Below are 25,599 nucleotides of genomic sequence, written 5' to 3'. Positions count from 1 at the left end.
ATTCTTATATTATTCTCCTGAAAATGAGTGGAAGAAGCCTCTCCTCCCCAGACTGTAAATGCTAATGTTAACGCTTTTTCCCTAGCAATAACAGTTTTTTATTTTTCTGTATGTCGAAGGAATCGGTGCCATTTCCTCGTCAGTGGTGTCTTAGCAAATCACAGGATTTATATTCTTAGGTTTTGATATCAGATAGGAGGTTGACAAAAACTGCTACTTAGCAACCCCGGGCAAGGAAGAAACATTAGCTGGGTATTTGGGGAAGCTCTCTCTCCTTTACTTTCAGAGAGCAGCTGCTGAAACAACAGTAAGTGCTTGAACTCATATGCTTAGTGGGAGGTAAAGGTGCTTAGTGCTTCGCCAAAATGGGCGTTCATAAAGCATCTGTGTCGGTGTGAGGCAGGTGGAGCAGGCTGAGGGCAGACATCCCCAAGGAAACACACAGCTGCTTCTTCCCAGTTCTTTCCTGAAGCCGTGTGCTATTGGCTTCGGATGACCAAAAGCCCGAATTATTGATGTGCAGGCTAACAGAAGTGGCATCTTTGGGAAAGTGAAATATCTGTTATTGCTGTGTGCATTGCACTTCGAACATTTAAGAAGCTAGAAGTATAAACAAACAGATGCTTGGGTACTGGATATAAAATAAAACCCTCGTCCTTCTTAAAAGCCTCAGTAAAACTCCAATTTTTAGAAAAACTTTTTTACCCCACAATTCTCTCTTTGGATAGAACATTGAACTTTTAGAGGTGAGATTCCTCTATTGCAGTTATTCAGTATCTAAAAAGTATCAGGAAGAGAAAAAACTTTGAAATCTCGTATCTTTTGGATTCCCCATAACTACCCTATTCTGTAAATGAATTTGGAGGAACAGGACCACATGGTTCAAGCAGAGATATGTGGTATCGGCTATACAGGGTATAGGGAAAAGAAACCAAACTGATCACGTAGGAGATGAGAGCAGAGTGGTGTGTTAGGATTGCTCAAGCCAGTCCCCACTAGCTCTATGAATTTACACTGCTCCTACACAGTAATATTTTCTACCAGCTCTAGACCTCACCTCATACGTTTAAATATTCTTGCTGAAACAGAAGAGGGCTCCCAAAAATACAGGGTGAAATCCCAGCACCACTGAAGTCAGGCAGCAAACTTGCCTTTTTTTCAAAGAGGTCAGCATAGCATCCACACGGTTCAGGCAAGGTCTACCCAAGTGCCACCTCCAGCAGCAGCAAGAATGGGATAACAGGTCTGAATCATGGTCCTATAGATTTATAACCAGCCACCAAGGGAGTCAGTATGGGAGCTTTAATGGAGAGGAGGAAAGCCCCAAGACAGAAGAAATTATCACTGAGTTAGAACAAACAGCTGCCAATTCCACATCCATTATTGGTGGAAACATATTCATTTTCCCTTCAGCTTTCATAGCATTGAATGATCTGGGCCAGACAGAACCTCTGACCCTAAGAGCAAATGACAAAGCCAATTATACCTGATAATACAGATAGGCACAGAGCCAGAACTGCTCTGCTGCTGGTGATTAAAATCTCTTTATGGACCTGGCAGAGATTTGGCCACTTTTGCTTCCTTGAAAGTATTCCAAAATTTTCTTCAGGCTAGAAATATGATTCCATCCTATTTCCTTCACACACAAACTAAATTAAAAAATTCTGGAAGACAACCTTCAGATACAGACTCTAGCTTTACAACTTACTTTAAGAAGATGAAAGAATGTATTTGTTTTTAATAGAACAAACATCCCTTTCTGCCCTCTTCATTTGCAGACACAAACATACAATGCAAAATGCTTGTCCTAATCAGATTTTTTTTGACAAAAACATCTCTAGTGCTAAAGCAGAGCTTATTAAGCCATGGCAATGCTTAATATAAGTCAATTCTGCCACCTCAGTTTTGCAGCTACACAACCTAGAGATAATTATATGATTTATGCATGCACCACTGTTGGTGCGATGTGAAGTTAAAGATTAAAAGAGCAGAGCATTTTCTGTTGGTCCCCCTTCTTCATAAAGAACAGCCGGTCCCATTTAAATCAAGGGGACGTTTGTGTATTGTAAAGTAAGAAGCATTTGAGAGAGGATGCTGCAGTCTGGTCCCTGTGCAGCATCATCTGCTGCTGGTGGGGAAACGCCATAGACCTCATCTACCCAGAAATACATACCATGACACAAAGCTTATTGTATGTGCCTTAAAAAATATATATCAGTCAGACCTTCAGCTACTCGTATTCCAGTCAAGATTACCAGCCCTGACAAGGGGTTATTCTACCAAGTGATTTCACTGGGGTAATTCCTGCTGCTTTGTACACACCAAGTTTGCCTTTCTCCTGCTGTAGTCCCACATCGATGGCACATGATGCTACTTAACAGGAGAAGCAGTGGACAGAGAGGCTTGTTAGACCGCTCATATTACAAAGATGAACAAAACCTACCATATGATTCACAGCATGATGTGTACATTTACAGATCTCACTGTTCTGTTGTCTATTTTTTAAGTAGAGGGAAAGCATTCACTACATACAGATTTCAGCATACACATTTTCTGGAGGATACCAAGGGCATTAAAGAAACATTATGATGGATTTGTTCCACTTGCTATCGCAATACACTGCAGAGCTGCTTGCAAGACATAACTTCATTCAGATTTTGAGCTGAAAAGTAATGGTAAAGGGTCCACAATAGAAAAGAAGAACTACTGGGGGCCATTCCAGACTTTTGCAAAGTGGTGCTCTTGAAGCTGATGGTTAAACATGCCACATGTATTGGATGTGGTAGATCCTGCTTGAAATCCAGGCTGACCAGCCACTTTGCTTTTCTTTTTCTTTAGCACTCCTAGCACTCAGCAATTAAACTTGATTTATAAACAGAAGTGGCATAAGAGATGATTCCTTTCTTGAGCATAGAGAAAATCAAAAAGTGGAGGGTATTATCCCAAAATTCTCAATACATGAAAGGACAGATGATTCACTCCTCTCACATGCTCTCTGGTTCCTTTTTGCAATGAAACCCTGTCATGTCTTGCTCTGGTTGTTAGTGCTGGGTATTCAGCAATAGCAGGTAAACCGCATCCAAAACAGGCTGATCTGCTTTTTGTAGGTGCTTTTTCATCTCAGGGTCAGAGGAATGAAAATGTCCCACGGCTGATCCTCAGGCAGAAGAACCTTATTTCTCTCCTAGAAGGATGGTATTCCAAGATGCCTCTGGGGATAAACAACCCCTCTTTTTTTTTTTTAAGTTTAAAGGCAATTCGTGCAGCAAAAAGTTTTCTAAAGTCCTCAAGAGAAAGCCCACCAATTGCTCATTTTTACTTTTTTCTTTAAATTCTCCTTGGAATACCAGACAATAGGGGTGAGGCTCATCTAGCAAGTAACAGCATCATAATTTAATAATTTCCTGTCTTAATATGTTACTGCATTTCTAACCAGGATGCAACGGTGACTCCGTATACATACTCCATATTTGTTGGTTCCTTTGCTACCTCGTTCCTCAAATGTGTATCTATCTCTTCTCTTTGCTAAAGGAGCCAACTCTTTTCCACTGAAGTCTCCATTTAAGTTTGCTCTTTACTTAAACTTCACTGTGCCTACCTGAGCTGGTTTCATCTTCATCTGATTGCTTGGCCACTTTATTTAATGTTTTTTACTGCAGCTTACTAGCCCCTTGAATTCTGCTATAGTTCATGTAATTCTCATCATGTGGTTTAGCTCCCCGTGGAACTTTTTTTTCTCCTGTCAGCAGCAGTTATTTACTTTCTCTGTCTGCATTTTTCATTGTCACTGAAACGCCACCTCTGACAATGTTCAACCTCCTCTAATCCCTTCAAAAAAAAACCCTGCTGTTGGTTATTTATTTATTTACTTCCAACCTACTATAAACTTAAATGGCATTGCTATGTCCACAGAGTGCATGTTGGCACAGATGCCCAATTGCTTCCCCATGGCTAAGTGGCTTGCTCTCATATTTTTCTGGAGAGCCAAGCAGAGAAAAAAAGTTTTCTTTTTGCCTTTACTTTCTTAATCATTGGAGAAGCCCCCAACAAACACAGCATGATGAGAGAGGATTTTTACCTGCTTTCTTAGCTGATGACTCAATATAATCATTTCTTAGTGCTTACACAAAAAGGTTTTGGGTGGAATTCAAGAATAGCAGGGAAAAACCTTTTGCTGAATCTAAAATGTTGTGAGACTATTTCCTGTTGATAAGAGCTCTCTTTCTCATTAACTGATTGCTTCTCCTTATTTTAATGCACACAGCTCTATCTGGGGACACAGCTATCTGGCTTTCAATGATCAGGTGGAGATGGGGCTCCATTTTGTTCCTTGCTTTAGTGCCATGCTAGCTAGACTGTGTCAAGCTTACAATTTCTCATATCAGAGATCACAGGAATCTTTTTTCTTGCTGACGGCTCCTACTAATACTAATACTAGGTCAGGTCCTCAGAAAAAGACTCTTAAAATGTTAAAAATAGTTTGTAAGAAGGTTGTCCTGGTCTCCCTTCTTAGAGGTGGGTCAACAGAAGTTCATGAGAAGGTAGGCCTGGAAGGGCTCTGCTGACTCTGCAAGTCAAATCAGCTGCTATTATACACCTTTGTGTCACATAATCTCCTATTCATAAATTGAGTAAAATCCATCTTAGAACCAGTTAGGCTTTCTGCCTTTTCTTCTCTTGCTGAAACACACTACAGACCTTCAGCCTGAATTATAAGAGGTTTAATTGCCACCCCAGTCTTATCTGAACCTATTTATAGACAATGGACCTTCTGTTATCATTGTCTTTTATCTCTCCTTCCCTTTTCAGTTGTTTGCTCTCTTTGGAATTTAGCCCTGTATGATGTTTATTGAGAAGAATAATAAGCTCTTGGCATTTTCATTAATAGACTAATCAAACCACACTTCTCTCAAAAGAGGTATCTCCTACCGAGCTGGCATTTCTGCTCCATGATGCTTGGGTTTAAATTAACCTCTCCAAACACAGCTGACTGGAGCTATCTGCAATACACCAGAGAACTGCTGACCAGAGCTCCTCTTCCCTGATTCTCTCCTTCAGCTAATGGAAATACCAGTTCATTGGCTCAGCTTTTCAGTTGCTTTCGTATCTGGAGCTCCCAGATTATAGCTGCATTCCTGTCATTGGTCTCCAGTGCATCGTCTTTTATTTTATACTATTTTACAATTATATTATTATATTAGAAGGGATAAAATTAACTATACTAGGATTATTTGTATTTTTCTAGGGTTAAAAGAAAACTAAGCTTTTTTCCATTATTATTCTTGTAAGGTGTACATAAAGCAAGAACAGCATTGTTATTAAATTCTTAGACTTGATACAAGGACTATGTTGATAGTCATTTTGATAAAACTTCATGCTTGCCTAGTGCAAATTTCTGCAAAACCAAGATCAACATCAAACCAAAAGATCTTTTGCCAAGCAAAGTTCATTTTAAAAACAGGACGTCATTTATTGACAAATAAATGTCATTCAAAACTTTCCATTCACCCTGTTCAATATACAATTGGACTTAAAATCCCCTACCTGGAAGTGTATGTAAATGGCAGCATCAACGTGCCACCATAGGCAACTGCCAGAACAAAGGTCTGCTAAAAGTACTGGAAATGGTTTTGAAAATCTATGCCAATTCTTGGAATTTCAGGCACTTAAACACATTCAAAACCCTGATTAGATGAATGAAAATTTCACTCTGAAGGGCTGAGCATTCACATATGCAATGGCTACATCTCGTTGGGAATCTAGGCCAAATTGCTTTTGAAAATCTCAGTAGGGTGCTTATTTGCATTTTTGGCACCAGAATACTTTTGAAAATATGGTGGTAAGGCTGCCATCCATCAAACACTTCAGCAGGTGCTGAGATTTTATGCAAGCACTTGGCTGACTTTCTGTATTCACATACTTAAAGTTTACCATGTGCTTAGCTGCCTGGAGGATCAGAGACCACCTCTGCAGGTTTTAGTCCCTGAAGGTTATATATTTGAAAACTATGGATTTGCCTAGTCTGCAAACAAACATAAGCTGACACACTGCACGGTTTCCTCAACCTCTTCACTGAAACTTTAAAAGCAATCCATAAAAGTCGTCAGATAATATTTAACAGGGGGGATTATGGAAAAGCCATTTCCAAATGAGAAAATTGCATTCATGTTTGTTATCTGCTGTCTCCCCTCGACATATGACTACATATTTATTTTTCTAGTACTACCAGAGACATTGTGCAAAGAAAGTCCTTTTTTTTTCCCCTCTATAAAGATTGTCAGCAACATTATCTTAAAGGTGCTCGATGCCATATTGCTTGTAGTATTACCAACAAAAATATATATGATTATAAGCCTCAAGGCATAGGACTCAAAGGATAAGTGTGTTTTCTCCGACTCTCCACTAACCCACTTGCTTTTGCTGAGAAAACAGGACAATCGCTGTCCGTGCTCACGTGGGATAGAGAAGTTGCATTACGCCAGCCTCCTCGGCCGTTTGCAAAGAGTCGAGGAACAGTCCCAAGTGATTAATCAAGCACTGGCTGAGCTAGCAACCCTTCCCTACCTGCAGGACATCAGTCAGCACGATGTCAAACTGGTAAGTATTTATTTCTGATACTTCTTTTGGCCTTTAGAGGCAGGGAGCCAGGGAAGGGTTGGGGCAGAGCACTGCTCTGCAATTTGCTCTGGAAGTAATTTTTTGAATGTGCAGACCTGAAGTAGTTTTAAAATCCAACTGCAGTGCCTTGTCAGAGGAGGTGCTAATCACCTGCAAGGATGACTTTTATAGAACCAGCATGACTCATCTGTAGGCATATTTTTAAAACCTCTTCTTTTCTCCCAAACCTCCCCAAATCAGTCTGGGAAAATGATTGCAATTATTCAGATCATGCTACTTTAAGATATCTAACATCAGAAACCACCTGCAGCAAAACAGGCCGAATCTAGTTAAAGCTGAGGAAAGGGAAGAAAGGAGAGAAAATATTTTCTTTCCTGGCTCCATCTATGACTTGCTCCCTGTCTCTGAATAAGCCCGTCTACCTGCTATGCTTTTGTTTTCCCTTTGTAAAATGAGGGCAGTGATGCTAGCAGGGCTGTGGCAAGACTAGTGTCATTAGTAGCTTGATTGATAGTTTATCGATGACCAGCAACCAGAAAGTACCGTATGGTTATTCTTCCACGAGGCTGGCAGGTTTTCTGATGGGGGAGGGAGGGAGCTCACATACATGCAAATTTTAAGCATTTCATTCTAGCAAAAAAAAAAAAAAAAAAAAATAAAGTCCTTCCATCCACAAGCTCCTCATTTAAATGCAGTCCAATTTTGATGATCCAACTTCGGTTCACTAAAAACTCCTGTTTTCCCAAAGCCAGTCCCTTGACGTTTGTTTGCAGCCCTGCAAAGCTCCTAAGCTCTGTAGAATTAAAGCTTCACAGCAGCTTGCTTTGGGGAAGACGAGCAGCGGCCTGCAACTGCAGGAGGTGGTTGCCAGACTTTGAAGCCTGGGCTTGAGATAAGGGGAAACGACATTGCAAAGAAACTGTGTTATTAAAAGACATTCTCCTTTTGATGCAAATTTTCTTGTATTGAAGTTCAGCAGGCCCACATTTCAAGGCTGACTAAAGGGTCCTGAGTTATTGGTACATATTTCAGTGGTAGGTTTTTCTCCAGGGTACAACATTTTCAGTACATCACACGTCAAGCACAGGCTATTGCACTGCTGCCTGTATCTTGTTGTGTAGTAATCATAAGCCTGACTTCCCTGGAAAGCTTTTTGGGGGAGGCTCTAGGCCACCCAAGACAAAGGTCTTCAGTCTCTTAGGAGTCAGACTGGGCAGGACGAGGGTCCATACCGGGAGATTTAAGTGACAGATTGTAAATCTTTCAACGAAACGCATATGCTTTGTTTACCGAGCCCAAAGTAAAAATATTTCTTAAAAGAATAAAGGCAGAAAATCTCTACCAGCTATTCTGTCCAGAGCATTAAAATGTATTAATTCAGCATTCATTTATTTTTCTTTGTCCTGTCATCTTCCTGTACAATATATCTTTAGCCTGTCTGTGCAAACGGTAACTCAGATGCTTCGTAGCTAGAATATTTTAGTAAACTTCAGGCACCGCAGTGTTAAGGCACAAGACTGCAAGCAAGAACTTGCAGAGTGGCTTCACCAGGGAGTGATTAATGGGCTTTACCTTTCCTGATGGCACCAACCCGCATTGCACAGGCTCCTCTTATGCCAGTAGGGACCATTTCCCAACTGCTTCAAGCACAGAACATTGCTGCCCATCATTGTGTCTGCACACCCAAACGATCCAGGGAATGAGTGAAAGATCCTCATTTGCTCAGCCTACCTGTCATCCTCCTCATTTCACTAAGGTCCAGGCAGGATGAACATTAGCAGGACTGGGCTGTACTGGCGTGATTCAGCAGCTCTGAATAGATGCTACAGAGGCAGCCCCCCCATGTCCACGGGGTCAGAATCACAGCACCCATACTGACTCCATGTGCTTCTCACTCTTCAGCAACATTTCTAAGAGATATCTAAATTTTTTGCGTGAAGAAAACTCAGCTGGCCAAATTCTAATCTCACTTGTACTAATAAAAATTTAAAGTAATTCCTCTGAGGTCATTCTGAATTTACATTGGTAAAACTGAGATAAGACTTTACGACCAAGCAAAGCAGTTAAATTGTTTGAGTTAGAAAATGCTAAAGTTGCCAAATGTTTATTATCACATACAATGTAAGTTGTATAAACTTTAAAACACATTGAATTTGTAATAGTGCAATTTGCACTGATACAGCAAGGATCCCAAAGGCATATCATTTATAAACTCTTCTGTGTAAATGGCTTCCCATAACTAAATAAATAGAGTCCTAATTTATGGCACAGAGAACCTCAACTGAGGACTTTTTAGATCAGTATTTATTCATAGACCCTGAGAAAATAAAGATTTCTGTTAGCTTGAACAGTTGAATATAAGTGGGGAAAAACCCTGAAGAAAATCTTTCCAAGGTTTATGATTTCAGTGTCACCATATTTGTACATCACAAATCAAGATGAAAGCTTGTTAAAAAAGCAGAAATCTATTTCAATTTAAAATCAAATGAGGACAAGATACTTTTAAAAATGCAGATTTTTCCTTGGAGGGGATTTTCCAAAAAAGATCAGCTTTGGCAGAATGACTGTGGTTTGCCAACCGCCCGCTCTTGTAGCATACACAATTTCTCTGCCAATAGAGCTGGTGAAAAACTCTGGGTGATAAAAATTAAAACCAGAGCACACACTAGGCACTTTTCACTGAGATATATCAATATCAGTGAAACTTTAATCGGAAAGGCTTCTTGTTTTAACTTCTTGCCCAAAGCAGTGAGGTCCCCAGCTTGGCTGGACTGTCCGAGTGGCCCCTTGGGGGTGACAGACAGATGTCCTGGGCCCTGCCTCAGTGGCTGCTGTTCGACCAGTTCTTCAGAATCACTCCAAGAAAAGCAATGGAGAAATCCCCCCCCTTCCCCTGACTGGCTCCTCCTCTGCCTGGTTTGACATAGGATCTGTGCTTTGCCCATTCTGCCCTTGATTCCCTTAATCTCTGGGCTGGGTCTATTCTGGATTCATAGAAGGAGATTATCTGTCATAAAAGTACGGTGATGGAAAATTTCTGACAGGTTCTTGACTCTGTTCGCATTAAAGTCAGAGGCAGAAATTTGCAGTTTTGTTTTTCATGAATACTGATGCATGACTTAAAAGTTTTCATCAAATATTTGGACCTATAAGATTCAACTTAGTGGCTGCACAAGCACAGCGAAAGCAGGCTGGAACTGACGATAGCAAATTTATTTAGAGATTCAAAAGAAGATTCCTGCATCCTTTATCCAGTGTTGGCATAGAGACAAAGAAATTTAACTTCAAAAACCTGAACGCGAAGGGAAACTTGAGGAAATACAGATCTGCTCCTTGAAACTCTAGGCATCATTTTTATATCTTGCGCAGATGAGCCTAATCACTGGTGGTTTAAGTTTCATCACCTCATGTATTCATATTAGACTGCTGCCCGCCTAGGTACAGAAAGAAGAGATGCAATTTCTCTATGAATGATTACGCTTATACTGTCCAATTACTTGTAATTAGTAACAAATTCAGGAAGCGACACCAAAAACTATTGTTTGGGTTCACTTTAACCAGCTAAACGTTTCGGAATAGACTTAATAGAGCACGGCAATATCACAGCTATTAAATACAAGTTTCTCCCAGTTTGTTTCTAAATGCTGACGCTGATGGCTGCTTACAGGAGGACACCCTGGATCCGACCCTTGTCTCTCTGTCACTGAATCAAGAGCAACTGAACCTTTTTCAAGTGTTGGGAAGGGTGCAGGGTGAGGCAATACTATGACTAACCTCAAAGGGTACTGGAGTGAGGCAATACTACAACAAACCTGAATTTGAGCCTTCCCTCTAACACTAAGGACTGATTAGCAAGTATTTTCCTACAGCTTCTTTTTATAGTTTACACTAGAAATTGTCAGCCTTGGTTTTATGCTCTGTTATGTTGAATGATGGGGAGAAGGGAGAGTTTGCCAAAGAAAAAGGATAGTAAAAGCAGGGAAAATGACCTAGATACTTCCAGCTACAGTAAAAGCATCTCAGCTTTAATGTTGTCCTCTTGTGAGGTTTTACGTGCTGCCTTGAATTATGATACATTGGCCTTGGGAGAAAATACTAAAAAGCATCCATGTACGACACAACATCCCAGACAGCTAAAGAATGAAGGAGCCTTTATTCTTTACAACCCAAGTCTTCTTCTACTAAGTATAAATATTTACTGCATTAAAACATGTAGACTTAAATACAAATTTTCCAAAGGATTTTTTCCCATTGTTAAGTACTTTATATCCACAATAATACAGTGTAATGGCTGAAGCAAAGATGAGGTGGCAGTGCTCATTGTGTGAAAGATGAGTAATAAAATCATCAGCGTACAAATGATTTTTTAATTAGGTTTTAATCTGTGTGTTTAGAGAAGTTATTTCTGTTTGAATTCCACGCTGATAATTTTTATCTTGGTGCCACAGCTGCAGTTGCTAATGGCAGATGCCACGGACACCCTTGAAGGAAGACATGATAAAGGACGTGTGTGGAATAAAATTCAGAAGGTAAGAACCTGCAGCAAAGGGCAGGAGAGTACATTGTTCATTGGGGAGTAAATGTCCACCTGAGTCATATCTGTTCAAAAGGTAGAAAAGAAAGTGGGTGCCATTTGAAACCTGACGCTGTGCCTTGAACTCTGTTAGTGCTCAGGCACGAGCCACAAATACGTATTTACTATTTGCTTTAGCCCCTATGGTTGATCTTTGTCCATGTTAATTGTCTCATGTGGTTACCTAACGCAAAAAAAACCCAAACCTGAATAGCTTATTTTTGGCTGATAATTATATTTCTCTTCCATTTTTGTCATATGGGGCACTGTGTTAATCGGGGGTGTGGAGGGGGGAGTTGTTAGGGAATAAAATTCAGCCTGACAAATTAGGTCCCTTGGTGGAGCTCAGATGACGCTTTGGTGATGTGAGAGGTAAAAGACAGGTAAATGCCTTTCTGGAGTCTCTGAACAGCAACTGGTCAATCTAATACTTAAAGGATTTGTGAAATGCAGGGAGTCTTGTGTTGATTCTCTGTACAGATGAATCTGACCCGACATTATGAATAATAGGCCAGGCTGGGATGTAATAGGAGTATCTTACATTTTTACAAAGGCTTTCAAACCAGAGCAAATCACAGCTCTGGGCATTCAACACCATAGAGACGCAGCCACTTCTGAGGAAAAGGACAGTAACACATCACCAGGAAGGGAGAACGTTGCTAAAGGTTCAAAGCATTGGTCTTACCCTACGTCTTACGGCTCCGTCAGATCCCAGAGGATCACACGCTCACTCTAGGTTGTGGCTGGGAGGGGAGGCTGGAGAACATAGGGTTGAATTTCTGCACTGGTAGGACTTGAAATCGTCCCTCTTTGGGATTTAGGGTTTACAGACAGATCTCAGGGAAGATACTGAAAACCCAAACCCTGGCTGCACTGAGTCAGTGTAACCAGAAGAAGCAAATAAGACAGAGATATCTGAAACAAATCACAGGGGTGGAAGGTCCAGGCACTTTCAGGGTCCATATATCCAAGTGATTTGAATTAAAATTTCAGAAGGCATCTCCTTTGAGATAAAGTCTGTGTAGGTGTATTGCCTTGGTTAGCTGTCAGATCAGTGGCTCTTAATAAACTTTTCCAAGTACAGAACGTTTTCAGGAAGTAACGAAAACCTAAATGCCCACAATTATAGACAGACTGGGTTTCATCTCTTTCAAATGCTCGTGAGGCAAAACAAAGGATAAATATTCATACTGCTTTTACATTGCACCAGGATAGTCTCTAAATCTCTCACACCTACCTACAGATCGTATGCGAACCTTTTGCAACACAAACGCTACATATGATATGCCGTTATTTATATTTACACAATTACATACATATTTCCTGCCATATATAATAAACATTGATAACAAGATGAATGCAAAGGGTCATTGATATATTTACAAATAGCCTATTTACAAATAGACTATTCCCTGTACTTCTCTAGCACTTATCCTTCCCATTTTCAAACAATAGACTTAAATATCAAAGATAGTTTTCCAAAGTTTTTCCAAAAGTCAGGATTTTAATCCACAGTTAGGTCTTTGAATAAGCAGCCTGATTTTCACAGCTCTGAACGACCACAGTTCAGAGGCTGCTGAGAAAGGATCGTGGCTGAAAGTCACACCAAGTGCACAGATATCTAAATATTTATTAAAGGCTCATTAAAAGTTTGTTGGTGGTACTAAAAAGATTCCTACATATTGCAACAGACACTGGCTAATATTTCATTGTAAATTCAGTAAAACAAAGTATTTTCTTTCAGAGTATTCACATGCATGTACATACATCCTTTATATTTCTCTGAATACTTTTACTTTCAGTATAATCTTAATGGAAATCAAGCTAACATTTTAAAATGGGCTGGTATCCCATATTATGCCACATGAATCTTTGCGTAATTCAATATTCAGGAATAAAATTTACTGAATCCATGATAATCTGCTCTCTGCCCTTTTAAAATTTGGTGCTTCAAAATTTTACATTCTGAACATGGTTTTGCATTTCATTTTTGACAACTCAAATATTTGATTTGAGGCATCTTGATTTGAGGCATCTTGTTCCAAGCAGAACTCACTGTTTGTTTCATAATACAAAAATATTTTTCTATATTATATCAGAACAAAGACATGAAAAGCATCATCAAATACTTCTTTTCTACTTTACTTTTTTCCAAAATTTAATTTCAGCATATTCAGCATGTTCCTCAAAAAAAAATTTTTTTAATAGAGGAGACAGGAAAACACTTAGGGAGCTTGGGGATTTTTCTGTTGGGTTTTTTTGTTGGTTTGTGTGGGTTTTTTTAAATCAGATGTAATTAAGAATGTTACACTAGATTAAAGAATTCTAATACATTACTAATAAGGAGGATTATGTGTGATGATTAAAAATTGATGTGGTGTGGATTACAGTATGTCACTTGTGCCAGAACCATTTTGAAAAGTTCAGTGTTTCTCAGTTTGCTCATCGCATGATGGTGATTGTAGAAGCCTACAAAGAACCTTCACACAGATCTAGTTACAAGGTAGTTATTTGTATTTTTGCTATTGAATTAATTTACATATATTGGAAAGCAAAAAAGAACATAAAGGAGTTTATACAATCAGCTATAAATGGAAAACTCTGGAAAGCTGACAGCTATGCTACCACCAATGAAGTTTGGCTTTTGCAACAGAACCAGCTGTTGCACCTAATGAAAGCGTTCACAATTTTTCTCTAATGCAGCAGAATTATAGCAGTGCCTATTTTCCAAATGGTTAAAGGGTCTGTCAGAACGGCCATTACAAACCACTGTTTTCAGACTTTTATATTCTAGAGCCAGCCATAAAAAATTCATTCCGGCTGAAATCTGACATAGAAGGGCACAAAGCCTGACACCCAAGCATGTTTCCCTTTGTCACAGCAGAGGGCTTACCAAATTAGTTGGAAGTTAATGTGGGCAATTTTGAATTTACAGGAATGACAAAGTGGTAATATATGTGTAGCTTCAAGTGTTTTGGGTGCTGTGCTGCTCATCCAATTCACTGACAAATTTGTGTTTTTAAGCGAACTAATTTATCAAATGGGCTAATTGTTTTTGGAAGCTCTAAATACAACGAAATGAAAAATGACCTTATATTTAGCTGGAGAAAAGAGAAGATCACTGCACAGAAAGTACCTTTCTCAGGATTACCAGGCTACAGATGCTCCAGGCACAAGGAGAGCTGACCCAGGAGAGCCTGGATTAACTTGGGAGATTAAGAAATATCCTCCTACAGAGGCTTTACCCACGTACTAGATCTACTTGAAGAATGCCTCGGAGGCAGGAAAAATGGGCTGGGTCAGTCTCCCAAAATCCCTTTTCTCCAGGATTTTACCAACACTTTTCCTTGCAGTCCCCTGGATAAAATGGGAGCTTTGTATTAGCAATTTGGGGAAGGTGGCACCTGGGTCTAAGACCTTTCAAGCAATTAACAGAGGGACTGAGTCCCAGTCTACCTCAGGAACATTTTCCTAAAAAATTTTTTACCACCTCCCTTCTTTTCATAGTTGTCAGAAATTCCCAGGCTGAACTTGCTGGTGGCCACATTTGAGCAATGACCTCCAATGCACAAGGATCAGCAGCAATGAGCAGGAAACTTCCAAGAGAGATTGAGGGGAACTAACCTGATAATTCAACTCAATCCAGCCACTGGGTCTTAAGCAAGCTGGGGCACAACTGTAATAGCCAGGTCTGGCCATTATTGACTAGCTTCTTTGCTGACAGTTATATATGATGTAAGTGAAATCTGATGTGAACACAAATGCTGGGACTAGCAGTAAAGTCCCTGAGTAACTCAAGGAACCAGGTCTCTGCACGGCCACTGCAGGACTCTATAGCAGCTACAGACAGGCGGGGGGGTTTAGACTATCTCAGATACATAAAATAGCAGGAAGGCTCCCTCTTTCCTCTATACAGCCTTTGCTTCTCTGCAGTCTTGTAAGAGGAAAAAATAAAGAAATAAAAAGAGATTAATTTCCTATCTCACAAGAATAAATTCATTAATAAAGCCTCACTATGTTGTTACAGTGAGAGGCATTTCATTAAATAAATAGATACTTTAGAGCCTATCAGCCAGAAACTTTTGACATCCAAAGAGAGGAGAGCCAAATAAGTGCAAGTGCCAGTATGGTTCCATTTCCCCTATGAAGACAATAACGTAGTTCTACTTCTCTCCTCCATTTAACCCCTAGGCTTTCATAGCAGTTTCATAGGATACTCTTAACATCATTTGAACAGCCAAAGGATAGACAGGAGCTGGCAAATAAACTTTCCTACACTTCCACATGTGAGACATTTCATAAAACCTTCACATCTGAGTTTACCTCAAGGGCATCACATACTTGGCAATTTAGATAAGTTATTATGCCCATCATTTGCTGAGCTCAGTGGAATGCCTGTTTCATAAATCTGAAAGCAGAGCAAACATGGATGAGTGAATAAAAGAACAGATGTAACTTACATAAGGATAAGTATGTAACAAAAGCTGCACTAATATATGTGAATATGAAATGAAGTAAAACTGGCTTAAGATATCATATAATCTTTTAAGCCAGGCACACAGATTTTCAGCAGTTGACCTCTGCTTACTACACCTCTGCCTTCTGCAACAGCAGGGGAACACTATCTGATGAACTGTGCTCTTCCACTGACATTATCTCTTAATTGAAAATCAAGCCATGGAAAAGGGCCATAGACTTGCTAGGCTTTTGGTCAGCCAGAGGAGCAAGCAGGGAGATTCATTGTGTGTTGATGGAAAGCGAACGTGTTGTTGAATAATATTGGGCTGGCTACTACGACAGTTATTTGATGTATATGACTTTGTAACGTCTTGTAAAGTCATCCAAGCCCACGCCACAGCCACCGGGAACTGCGCTCGTTCTCAGAGTATGCAGGCTTCAAAAGTTGTTGCGTTTTGGCACACTCTCTTGGCTATTAGTTCAACTTGGCTATTCCTGAACTAGGAAACTGATTTCTGGTTTGTTCTTGTCTTGGGGCCCTGATGCAGCCAGGTGTTTCATGAACGCATGGACCCACTGTGAAAAGGGAGGGGGAAGGCAAAGGATGCGAAAGGGTGCAGAAAAGCACATTTTCTGCAACAGGAGTGGAAGTCTAATGTATAACACTAATGTGTAACAAATTCAGAAAAGTGCAAATACAAACGGAAAACGTTAGTGACACTGATTCAGGTAGACTGAGAGTGAAGGAAAGGAAGAGCAGAGCAACTAGGTAGAAATGCAAAAATTTTTGTTAGAGTTGACCAAAGACTGGCTTCGTGCTAAGATTGGAGAAAACATCTTAGACATCCTGGAAAGGATTAACTCGGAATCAGCAACAGCCTCGAGACAGAGAAGAACCACCTATGGCAGAGGTTGCTAACCTGGCACTGAGTGAAGTATTCAGACCAGGCAGAGGAAGCTAGGAGAGTGCATGAGCAGAAAATGAGATCTGCCCCACTGCATCTGAGGCAGTACAAAAGAGATGTAGGCAACCAGAGAGTCCCATTGATGAATTCAGCCCCACTGTAGGGACAACAAAAACGTGACAGCATTCGCAGAGCTCTTTGTGTAAGAGAGGGCTGACAATGGGATTTCAGGAGTTATCAATACTCCTGGTCCCTAAAATCAGTTCCTGCCCTTGTGAGTCTCTGGTTCTTTGTGTCTCACACACAAAAGAAAAGATGCCCCAGCAAGATGCCTATGTGGCCCTCAGCTACACTGGAAGAAGCAATTGCATCCTGCCCATTTCCCACCCTCCAGACACTGGTATCTAACATAAAGCTGAGCTATTTAGTGACCACACATTGAGCAGTTTTGCCTCCCGATCACAGCTAAACCAGCAATGCAATATAAAAACAGAGGCTGTGATTACTAAGAAACAGTGAGCTTTCGGGCACACAAGGGTTTATTCAAGTCTGAAGCAGACATGGGAAGTTTCAAGTTTGCTGTTCCACACCAGCATGAAAGTTTTTGTATAGAAAACCATGTTTTTCTCCAGCTAAATCAGTTGGTCTAATAACAGATATCATCTATATCCATAATTCTTAGGCCCTCACACAAAACCCTGCTAATGCTATTGGGAAAGAGTATTTTGTGATGAGAAAGGCCTTGGTCTATTCCACCAAGCTATAGGGTGCAATAAGTCACTGGAATAATTTTAAGTAGCAGCAAATCTAGCAACTGAGCAGTAAATGTCCTAAACATTGGAATAATGTAGCTGGTTGTAGCTGCCTGGCAGTTAAATCACAGGCAATTCTGGGCATTAACACTCCCCACATAAGGATTTAGATAAACATTTCCCCAGCCCTTGCTAATCATGCTGTCAGTTATAAATGAGCAGTCTCCTTACCTGGTGCCCTCTACCAGAGAAGGTCTCCAGCCCCATAAACACTTGCTACCTGCTATTGTTACTGCTGTGAAAAATAGCATGACTCAACAAGACAGCTCTTAGTAAACACTGCGCTGGACAGCGATTTCAGGAGGGCTTATAAAGTACAAAAAGATCATCTGAGTTGTAAGGTAGTTAATAAATGTAATTCGTTACCATCATCAGTATTATTTTTATTCTGTTCCTCATCAGCAAACACTCTTTCCTCCATCTGCTTTTAGCATTGGAACTTCGCTAGTGTGCTAAGAACCTACTGGCAAATGCTGGTTTTCAGTGTTTCACTGAACTCATTCCTTTATGACGGAAATGCACAACGGAGCTGGCTGTCAGCCTTCTCTCTTCAGAGAAGAGCAGTGCATACGAATGAGGCATGTGAAAATACAGGAATGGAGCATGAGGGACAACACGTTTATCTTTGGCATCAGCATCTGAAGCTACGAATACTTCTAGAAGCAGGTCCAAGGAGAGAGTTGCACAGTCAGTTGGGCTACATCACTGAGCAAATGTAGGGAAATGACTTTGGCCTGCCCGTGGCAGTTCAGATCCTGTGCCACTGCGTAAACCCCCTCCCTTCCAAAAGCAGCCATAGCAGCTCAAATGTGCTTCACTTAATGCACAAACAGAAAAACCATTACTTTTTTCTGTATACTGAGCAACCTTTGTTCTAACTGACCTTAATGGAAGGTACAGATTGGGGTTTCATTTTTATTAAAATATCAGTAGCTCTTCTCAGGCATATGCCTCGCTTTTCCTCCTTACTCTATACAGCCATCCCTACTTACTCATAGGCCCTTCAAGTAGTGTTCCTTTGGTTATATTCACTCCACAGAGTGCTTTAGCAAGCAGCTCTGGGAGACAAAGGAAAATGTTGAGAGGTACTTCATGTTTAAAGGCAGCTCTTTGCCTTCTATCACTAATAGCTCCCAAGTAATAAAAATAGATCCTGTATGCCAGAAGAACCTTTTTGCCATTACATATTATTTATAGCTCCTGCATATATTTTCAAAAGCACACGTTTCTTATTTGAGAGTGACTCCCCTCATTTGTATTGGGATTTAGGAAGTTTGGGTGATTGGGCATTATAGAGAATGCATACACATGCATCCATGCGAGACATTGTTTTATGATTTTACGGTTTATAGAGTTGACTTGCTGCTTATCCATCTACATTTTTTTCTACACAAAGTTATTTTCCTACAGGAGTTTGTCCTTGTGGGATCCTGGCTCTTTCTCATTTCATTCTAGGCTCTTTAGCAGGTACTATAAGTGATATTTTGTGTTTGTATTCAAATTCATGCCGATCTTTTAAAAGACACATGTGCTTTCAAGTTAGCTTGTGACTAGAATAGCTCCCCCATTTTTGGATAAGCCACAAAGCTCCCTTTGGATCATCAGTAAGCCATCAACCACAGACATCTGTTCCTTGGATCAGCCCCCTTGCAGCAAAGGTTGACAAGTTTCATGACATCTGTGGCCCATCAGGACTTGGACAAAACCACGCTGAATGATGAATAGTATTGCAGTGTTCCCTCATTGTAGCTGGTACATATCACATAATTAGGAACCGTATGTGGGATGTCTTATCGCAATGAGTGCGTAGGAAGGGCAAAGAATATACCTGCATTGTGGTATTTCAGGGCAAAACCAGACGCATCCAGGCAAGTTCAGAAATGACTGATTGATAGGGCATCACCAGAAATGCAGTAAGTTTTTCAGAGAAGGAGATGTGAACTTCCCACAAAGCCCTGCTTTGAGGAGGAGGTTGGTCTAGATGACCTCCAGAGGTCCCTCACGCTGAAATCTTTCAGTGATTGTAATTCAGCTGCAGCCAGCAAGTGCTGCTTACATATCCCTCCACGCCGTGAGCGAATCAATCAGGACGGCATCCAGAGAGCAGGGCTGAACGCTCACAGCAGCGAGTCTCTCCCCTTTATCCATCACTGGACAACACGTACAAAAGGGCAGGATTAGAAATATTTTACATGCTCCAAACAAGGCCTGTGTTGTCCCTTATCTTTGTGTGGATCTATGTAATGTCATCTTCAAAAACTCCTGCAGGTCTGAATCAAATCCTAAGCCAAAGGGAAACCATATATTGCCTCACCTGATCAGACCCTCTGCAGTTCATCCCTCCAGCTAATCCTGTTGCATTGCCTGTTACCCAAAGAACTCTGTGTTTTCATTGCATAAACGGCGTTAGATTAAGTGTACCAAAACCATAAGTGTTTACAGATTCTGTCCAACCTTAGAGAACAATATAAAACCATTTCAGTTAAGAATGAGCTAATCACCTCAGTATTCACATGGGCCACAGGTCATTTTCTTTTCCCAGCAAACTCAGAACTGGAATTCAGAGCAGACTAATTGACTTATAGTCCATCCAGGTACTTCTGCTGCACTAATTGTGCTTTTCACCTTCGTGCTCTGTGTCAGAATAAAACTGCCTTGATGTGTGGCACTGAGAAAGACACAGCCTCACCCATTCACTTGATTTTCCCCAAGAATTAAAGAACATAAATACTTCTGTGACATGGCCTGTCAGTGCTGCAGCTCTGTGCTGGTGCCTCAGCAACACAGCAAGACTGTGCCATTGAGGCTGGCCCCTTCTTGGTCCACGGGCACACACAGAGGTCCTTACCATTCATTCCTCTGCCTTAAAAAGTAGTATAATTTCCTTCAGGTGGGCCAAACAAGTTTGCTTTTCTTGTCCTGTTTCTCATTTTCATTCAGCCACCAGCACAGAGATCTCTCCGTCCTAACTTAATTCCCCTAAGCACTAGGCATGCAGACCCAGCATTAGCCCATTGCTTTGATTCCCCAGGGACCTTCCTGGACTCATGGGTATAAAAGTGAAGGCAGAGAGTTGAAACACCAACACTATACATCCATACTCTTACAGAAGGCCAGGTGTTTTCTCAGTGTTAATTCGCTTGCTTTTTGTTCTGCCGATCCCCAAATCAACAATTTCCACCACTGATATCTTCCACAACATATTATCAATGTAAGAATTTGAAGCACAAAGGAGAATTTTGGGGCAATGTAAAATAAATCCAGTATTAACGTAAAGAGCACAAAGTAAATGCTACTGAGTACCTGGTTCATTTTTAAATTTCTGTCCCCAGACCCCTACACTCCTCTGCTTAGCTTGATCCCAAAGAATCTATAGGTACCACACCGATGTGCTATGGACTAAGCATGTAATTTGCTTTAAAGGCATCTTTTATTTCTATTTCTTCCTTCTTTCCATTTGATCTTCATTCTGGCCCTTCCCTTTTTTTCCTGCTCCCTCCAGCTGATCACAGGGGCCAGACTAATGACAGAGAGAAAAACAGAAAAATCCAGTGAAAGAAATAGGGTCAGGAGCAGCCTGAAATCAGGAGCTAACGAGGAAGAAACAGGAGGAACTTGAATGGAGGGGCAGTCATGCCCTGAGGAGCCTCTGGCTGGGCCAGGGCTGTAGACATTGATCCAAAGTAGAAATGCTGCCACTGCACTGCTGGGAGTAACTGAGGAGGCAAATACTCAGGATATCTTGAAAGTAAGATGTCACAGCAGTGGAAGATTAAAAATAGCTTGAAGCCCAATTTGTCTTCATAAGTGCTCAGGTCACCAGGCACTTGAGAAAAAGACCATAAAGACACAGTATAGCTGGGTAGGTGGGAGAAGTATGGTTTCATGTGTTCAGGAGAGTTATCAAGGGGCTTCACTCCAAGGATGTCAAGCAGCAAGTTCAGCTACCAAGAGCTGAGCACAGCCCCTGTAGATGGGATGAGATGCTGCTGACCAGCTCCCAAGCACACACTGTGGCAACACATGGACACTGTGTGGATCAGGGAATTAGAGGTGGGGGAACATAAACCAAGTACAAATAGTGCAAAGGACTGACCCAACAATGTTGATCTCTGTGTGGGTTGGGATCAGACCCGGAATGAGCCCCATGTGAATCACTGGCAACACCAGTAATGAATGCTCCGCTGTGAACCAAGTGCTGCAGGGCTCCATGCTTGGGCTTCGGTGCAGGGTTTGGCTATGTAACCCTGGGATTCAATCTCAACATCAGTCTGCGGCCAGTTATTGCTCTGCTTGGGAGTAAGTCATAAGTCTTCTCCCAAATCCACTTTCCTACACCAGCTGTAGCTCTAACACTAATCACGTTTGGGCTGGTTACAAACTATGTCCTTCTACCTACTCCCATCCACATGGATTCCTATTTAAACAGTTATCGGGGAAGGAAAGAATAAGAGTGGGGAAAAAAAAAAAATGAAGCTATTGATTTTAAAAATTTGCATTTCCCAGTGAGAGCCCCGAAGGTGGCTCACCACAGTCAGACAGCAGAAGAGCGGGCACAGGGAGGTTTTAAATCAAGGCAAAAAGGCAGAACATAATGCTTCCAATTTACTTTCTTAAAATGAAATGTGCAAGCTAAAAAGCCATGAATAAGCACTACTGAACACTGCAGCCACCGAAAAGAGATTTTTAAGCCATTCCCCTCCACCCCCGTTTATCTTGTCAGGAGACTGTATTTTCATTGTGTTCATATCGTAATTTAAATCATGCTAGGGCTCGGAGCATACACTGTAATTGTAAGTCGGCGAGGGTTTGAATGCCATCACTGCTGTGCAAATAACATCATCAACTCATCAGCTGTGTCAGTAACACTGCAATTATGTAAGCCACTATTATTCCCACCCCTGATATGCCATATTAGAACTTATTTTGGGGGCTGGAGCTGACAAGTATTCTATAAATATGAAAAGCACACAACAGCAGCTGAGCCATGGTTCGAGGTAGGAACATCATTCCACCAGGGCTTTCTGGTGGCATGACCAGCAGTGCAGGCACCGCTGGATGGTCCTAAAGGAGCTGCTGTAAAAATTGTTGCTTTTCTGGTGCCCCCTTTGCCCTTACCCCACACCCTACCCATCACTCGGGACCTGTTTCCCTTCCTCTTACCACCCTTTGTGCTCACCCAAATGCAAGCACTACCCCCAAAATAGAAAAGATTACTGGTAACCGCAGAAGAAAGTTACGCAGACATTTTAATTTGGTCTGTTGCAGAAGAATCTTGGATTTTTGGTGGTTGTTTTTAATATGGCTAAGCCTCCGGACTGGAGCTTGGCACTAAGTGATTAGTCTTTCTGAGACTTCCCATGTGCTTTTGGCCAGATCAATGATTTCCTAAGCTTTTATTTCAGCTTCTTAAAAATGAGGCTAGCATAATGATTCTTTTCTCTAATCCTCTGCATGTTTATACTGTCAGCAAGTCACAGCAGAGCCAGCCTGCGAGGCTGCCTTCAGAGAGCCCCAACCTCCCCCTGCTCCTGTTGCAACACATCTCTTGGCAACAGGAGCAAAAGCCCACGAGCAAGTGCCCAGCAAGGTTCACCAGCGTGGCAGAAAACTCTTTTTACGGCATCATGCACGGTGCTACGCAGAGCCGATCTGCTGCAAACGTCACCCCTGCAAGCTTCGTGGGGAGGGGGAGGCAGAGCTCCTCTCCCAGACGCCTTCCTTGTGCCCTCAGCACCCCAGACAGGCAGAAGTAATTGTCCACAAACTTTCCTGCTTGCCTTGTTGTCTCTCTCACACACGCACACCCCTCACCAGCACAAACCATAGCCTGAGCACATGGCACAGCTTCGAGTTCAGGGCTGAGCAGCACTTCAGTAACAGCTCAATATATGAATAAATACAATAGGAAGCCACGCTCAGATTAATTCACAGTCAGCTGTTCTGTGTTGTGCCTAAAGAAGCAACGCTCCACTGAATGCGTGTCAGGATGATAGATTAGGACTTCTTTTTTTTTTTTTTAAATATTTCAGCTTAAAATGCAATTGGAAGATTGATTCTTTAGATCCTCACATTATATAGGGTCTAGGTCTTGAATATAACTCAGCGTGAAGGGAGATGATTCTCATCTTCACCTTACAGAAATGCTGCATAGTGCAAAAGCTGACAAAGGGTGTGAATAAAGGTAAGGTATGGGGCGAGACAGCCATAAAAATACGAATGCCTGGTATTTACAGAATACCTGTACACAGTACTATTAATCTATATTTTTGGTTGTTTTGAAATCACCTCTGCAAGGAAGATGTGTCCATCTGAATGTACTCTTTATTAGAATAATTACGTTTTTATTTTGAAGGGACACTGAGGTCATCTATTCATTTACTGTATTCTCTGGTGTATTATATTCATGGGAAAACATATTTATTCAGAACTTCATTTTGATTTAATAGAAAAATGGTTCTTGCCACCGCAATGTGGAAGACTCATTTTTCTCCTTGTGTTGATTTTTGGCATATAAATGCCAGAAGCCTCTGTTCTCTTTCCTTATCAAGAAAAACTTGCCTGAGATTAATTTCCTCATCACCCCTTCCTTTTAAAGTGCCTGGTTTTCAATGCCATTTAAAGACAGAGTTGTGATAAATTCCTGTTTTCAGTGTACAGATTTCAATGAAAGAGTCTATTCCACAGCAGTAAAGGAATTGAATCCAAATGGAAAGGGAGAAAAAAATAAGTTACGAAATCAGGTACTGCTACTCCAGCCAATTATATGGAGGTGCCTTCATGTATTTTTCTTTCTAATGACAATTAGCTTTGAAATAAACTAATTGCAAAAGTTTTTAAAAGTTTTTATAGAGGGGAAGGGACATGCTTCTGACACCACTTCTTTACAATTGCAGATTGGACTAATTGAAGACTACGTATACCAATTAGAAGACAATTACCTAAAGAACAAAAGGGAGAGAACAGCCAAGAAGCAGAGAGTGAAAATGAAGGGGACTCAAAGTACACAGCAATATTGGAGCCTAGGAAATACAAAACTGTCCCTTATTAACCCTCAAGACATGCGCATACAGCGAACGAGAACGTTAACACTGTAGATATTTGATAGGTCAATCAATAGATTCTTCCAATCCCTAACATTCTGTGATTCTGTGATTCTGTGAACAAAAGCCAACTTTCCCCTTAATGATCTTTCCCCTCACTAAAGGGTATCATCTGTAGCAAGACACTCCTACATTTCATTACTCTTAACTGGCTGGAATAAATGCCGGTAAAAGGCTTATTTTAAATCGTCTTGTTTATTTAAATAGTAACACACAGCCAAAGAAGGCCCTGTATTTTCTGCTCTGAGAATATTCTGCATCCAAACTCTCCAAGATCCTCCTGGTTTGGTTATTGCCCAAGCAGCACTGAAAACAGGGATCCGTCCGTCCTCGGCTAAGAGGAATTCAGCCTCACATCACCTTCTTTCCAGGTTAATGTCTTTTACACTACAGATATTGGTATGATCTATAGGTGAAAAGTGGCATCCTGCACCTTAGGGCTGCAGGAACTACGAGTGCAAGAAACGTGACACTACAAGAGGAGAAAGAAAAAAAAAAAGGAGCCCAGCTGTTGCCCCATGGTTAAGAATGTGAAGTCCTTCACTTTTGTCCATACCCTAAGGATGGTAATTGTTTTTTAAAAAATGCACAAACACTCCAGGGAAGAGAATAACTGCGCCTGCCTTCTCCAGTGCGAAGCTCCTGGTTAAGGATCAGCGACACGTCTTGCACTCCCACGGCAGCAGTCTGTCACGTAGGCGCATCTTACATCGCTTTGGTCTTCAAGGGAGCACAGGTTCCCAAATCCCCTCAGACCTGTCATCAGAGAGCAAAGCAACGCACCTACTTTTCAACAGAGATCGCCTTATCAGCTGATGGTTGACAGGCACCCCCACCTGACGTGAGCAGTCTTTTCTAAGGTTGGTATTTCCTTTTCGTTCACTGTGTTTACTTTGTAAGAAAATAATCTCACCCTATAAAAACAGCGTTCATTTGGTTATATTTTCTCATTCAAGGGTGACTTGAAAACAGAAAGATAGAAAGGAAGGAAAAATCCAGCCCCCAGTCCTAAGATTTAATTAAAAATCCAGGACCTCAAAGGTATTTAGCCACTTAATTCCCTTTAGCTATTTATCACAGATAGGAGTCTAAATCCTACAGATTTTTAGCTGCTAGAGACCATCTTCCTA

General features: G+C 41.1%; 1 protein-coding gene across 1 annotated transcript in view; it reads left to right on the top strand.

Annotated features, from left to right (window-relative positions):
* SPATA16 (spermatogenesis associated 16) overlaps positions 1-24,463 on the top strand; it is an 83,212-nt gene extending 58,749 nt beyond the window's left edge. The window contains exons 9-11 of the mRNA XM_068406489.1: positions 6,433-6,597; positions 11,067-11,147; positions 24,263-24,463. Coding sequence (XP_068262590.1) covers positions 6,433-6,597; positions 11,067-11,147; positions 24,263-24,463 — 447 coding nt within the window. The remainder of the gene's footprint in view (positions 1-6,432; positions 6,598-11,066; positions 11,148-24,262) is intronic.
* The last annotated feature ends 1,136 nt before the right edge of the window (positions 24,464-25,599 follow it).

This window comes from Nyctibius grandis, chromosome 8 (assembly GCF_013368605.1).
Source record: "Nyctibius grandis isolate bNycGra1 chromosome 8, bNycGra1.pri, whole genome shotgun sequence".
Classification (NCBI taxonomy): Eukaryota; Metazoa; Chordata; class Aves; order Nyctibiiformes; family Nyctibiidae; genus Nyctibius; species Nyctibius grandis.
The sequence above is the reverse complement of the archived record's forward strand: the minus strand, read 5'-3'. Positions and strand labels throughout refer to the sequence as shown.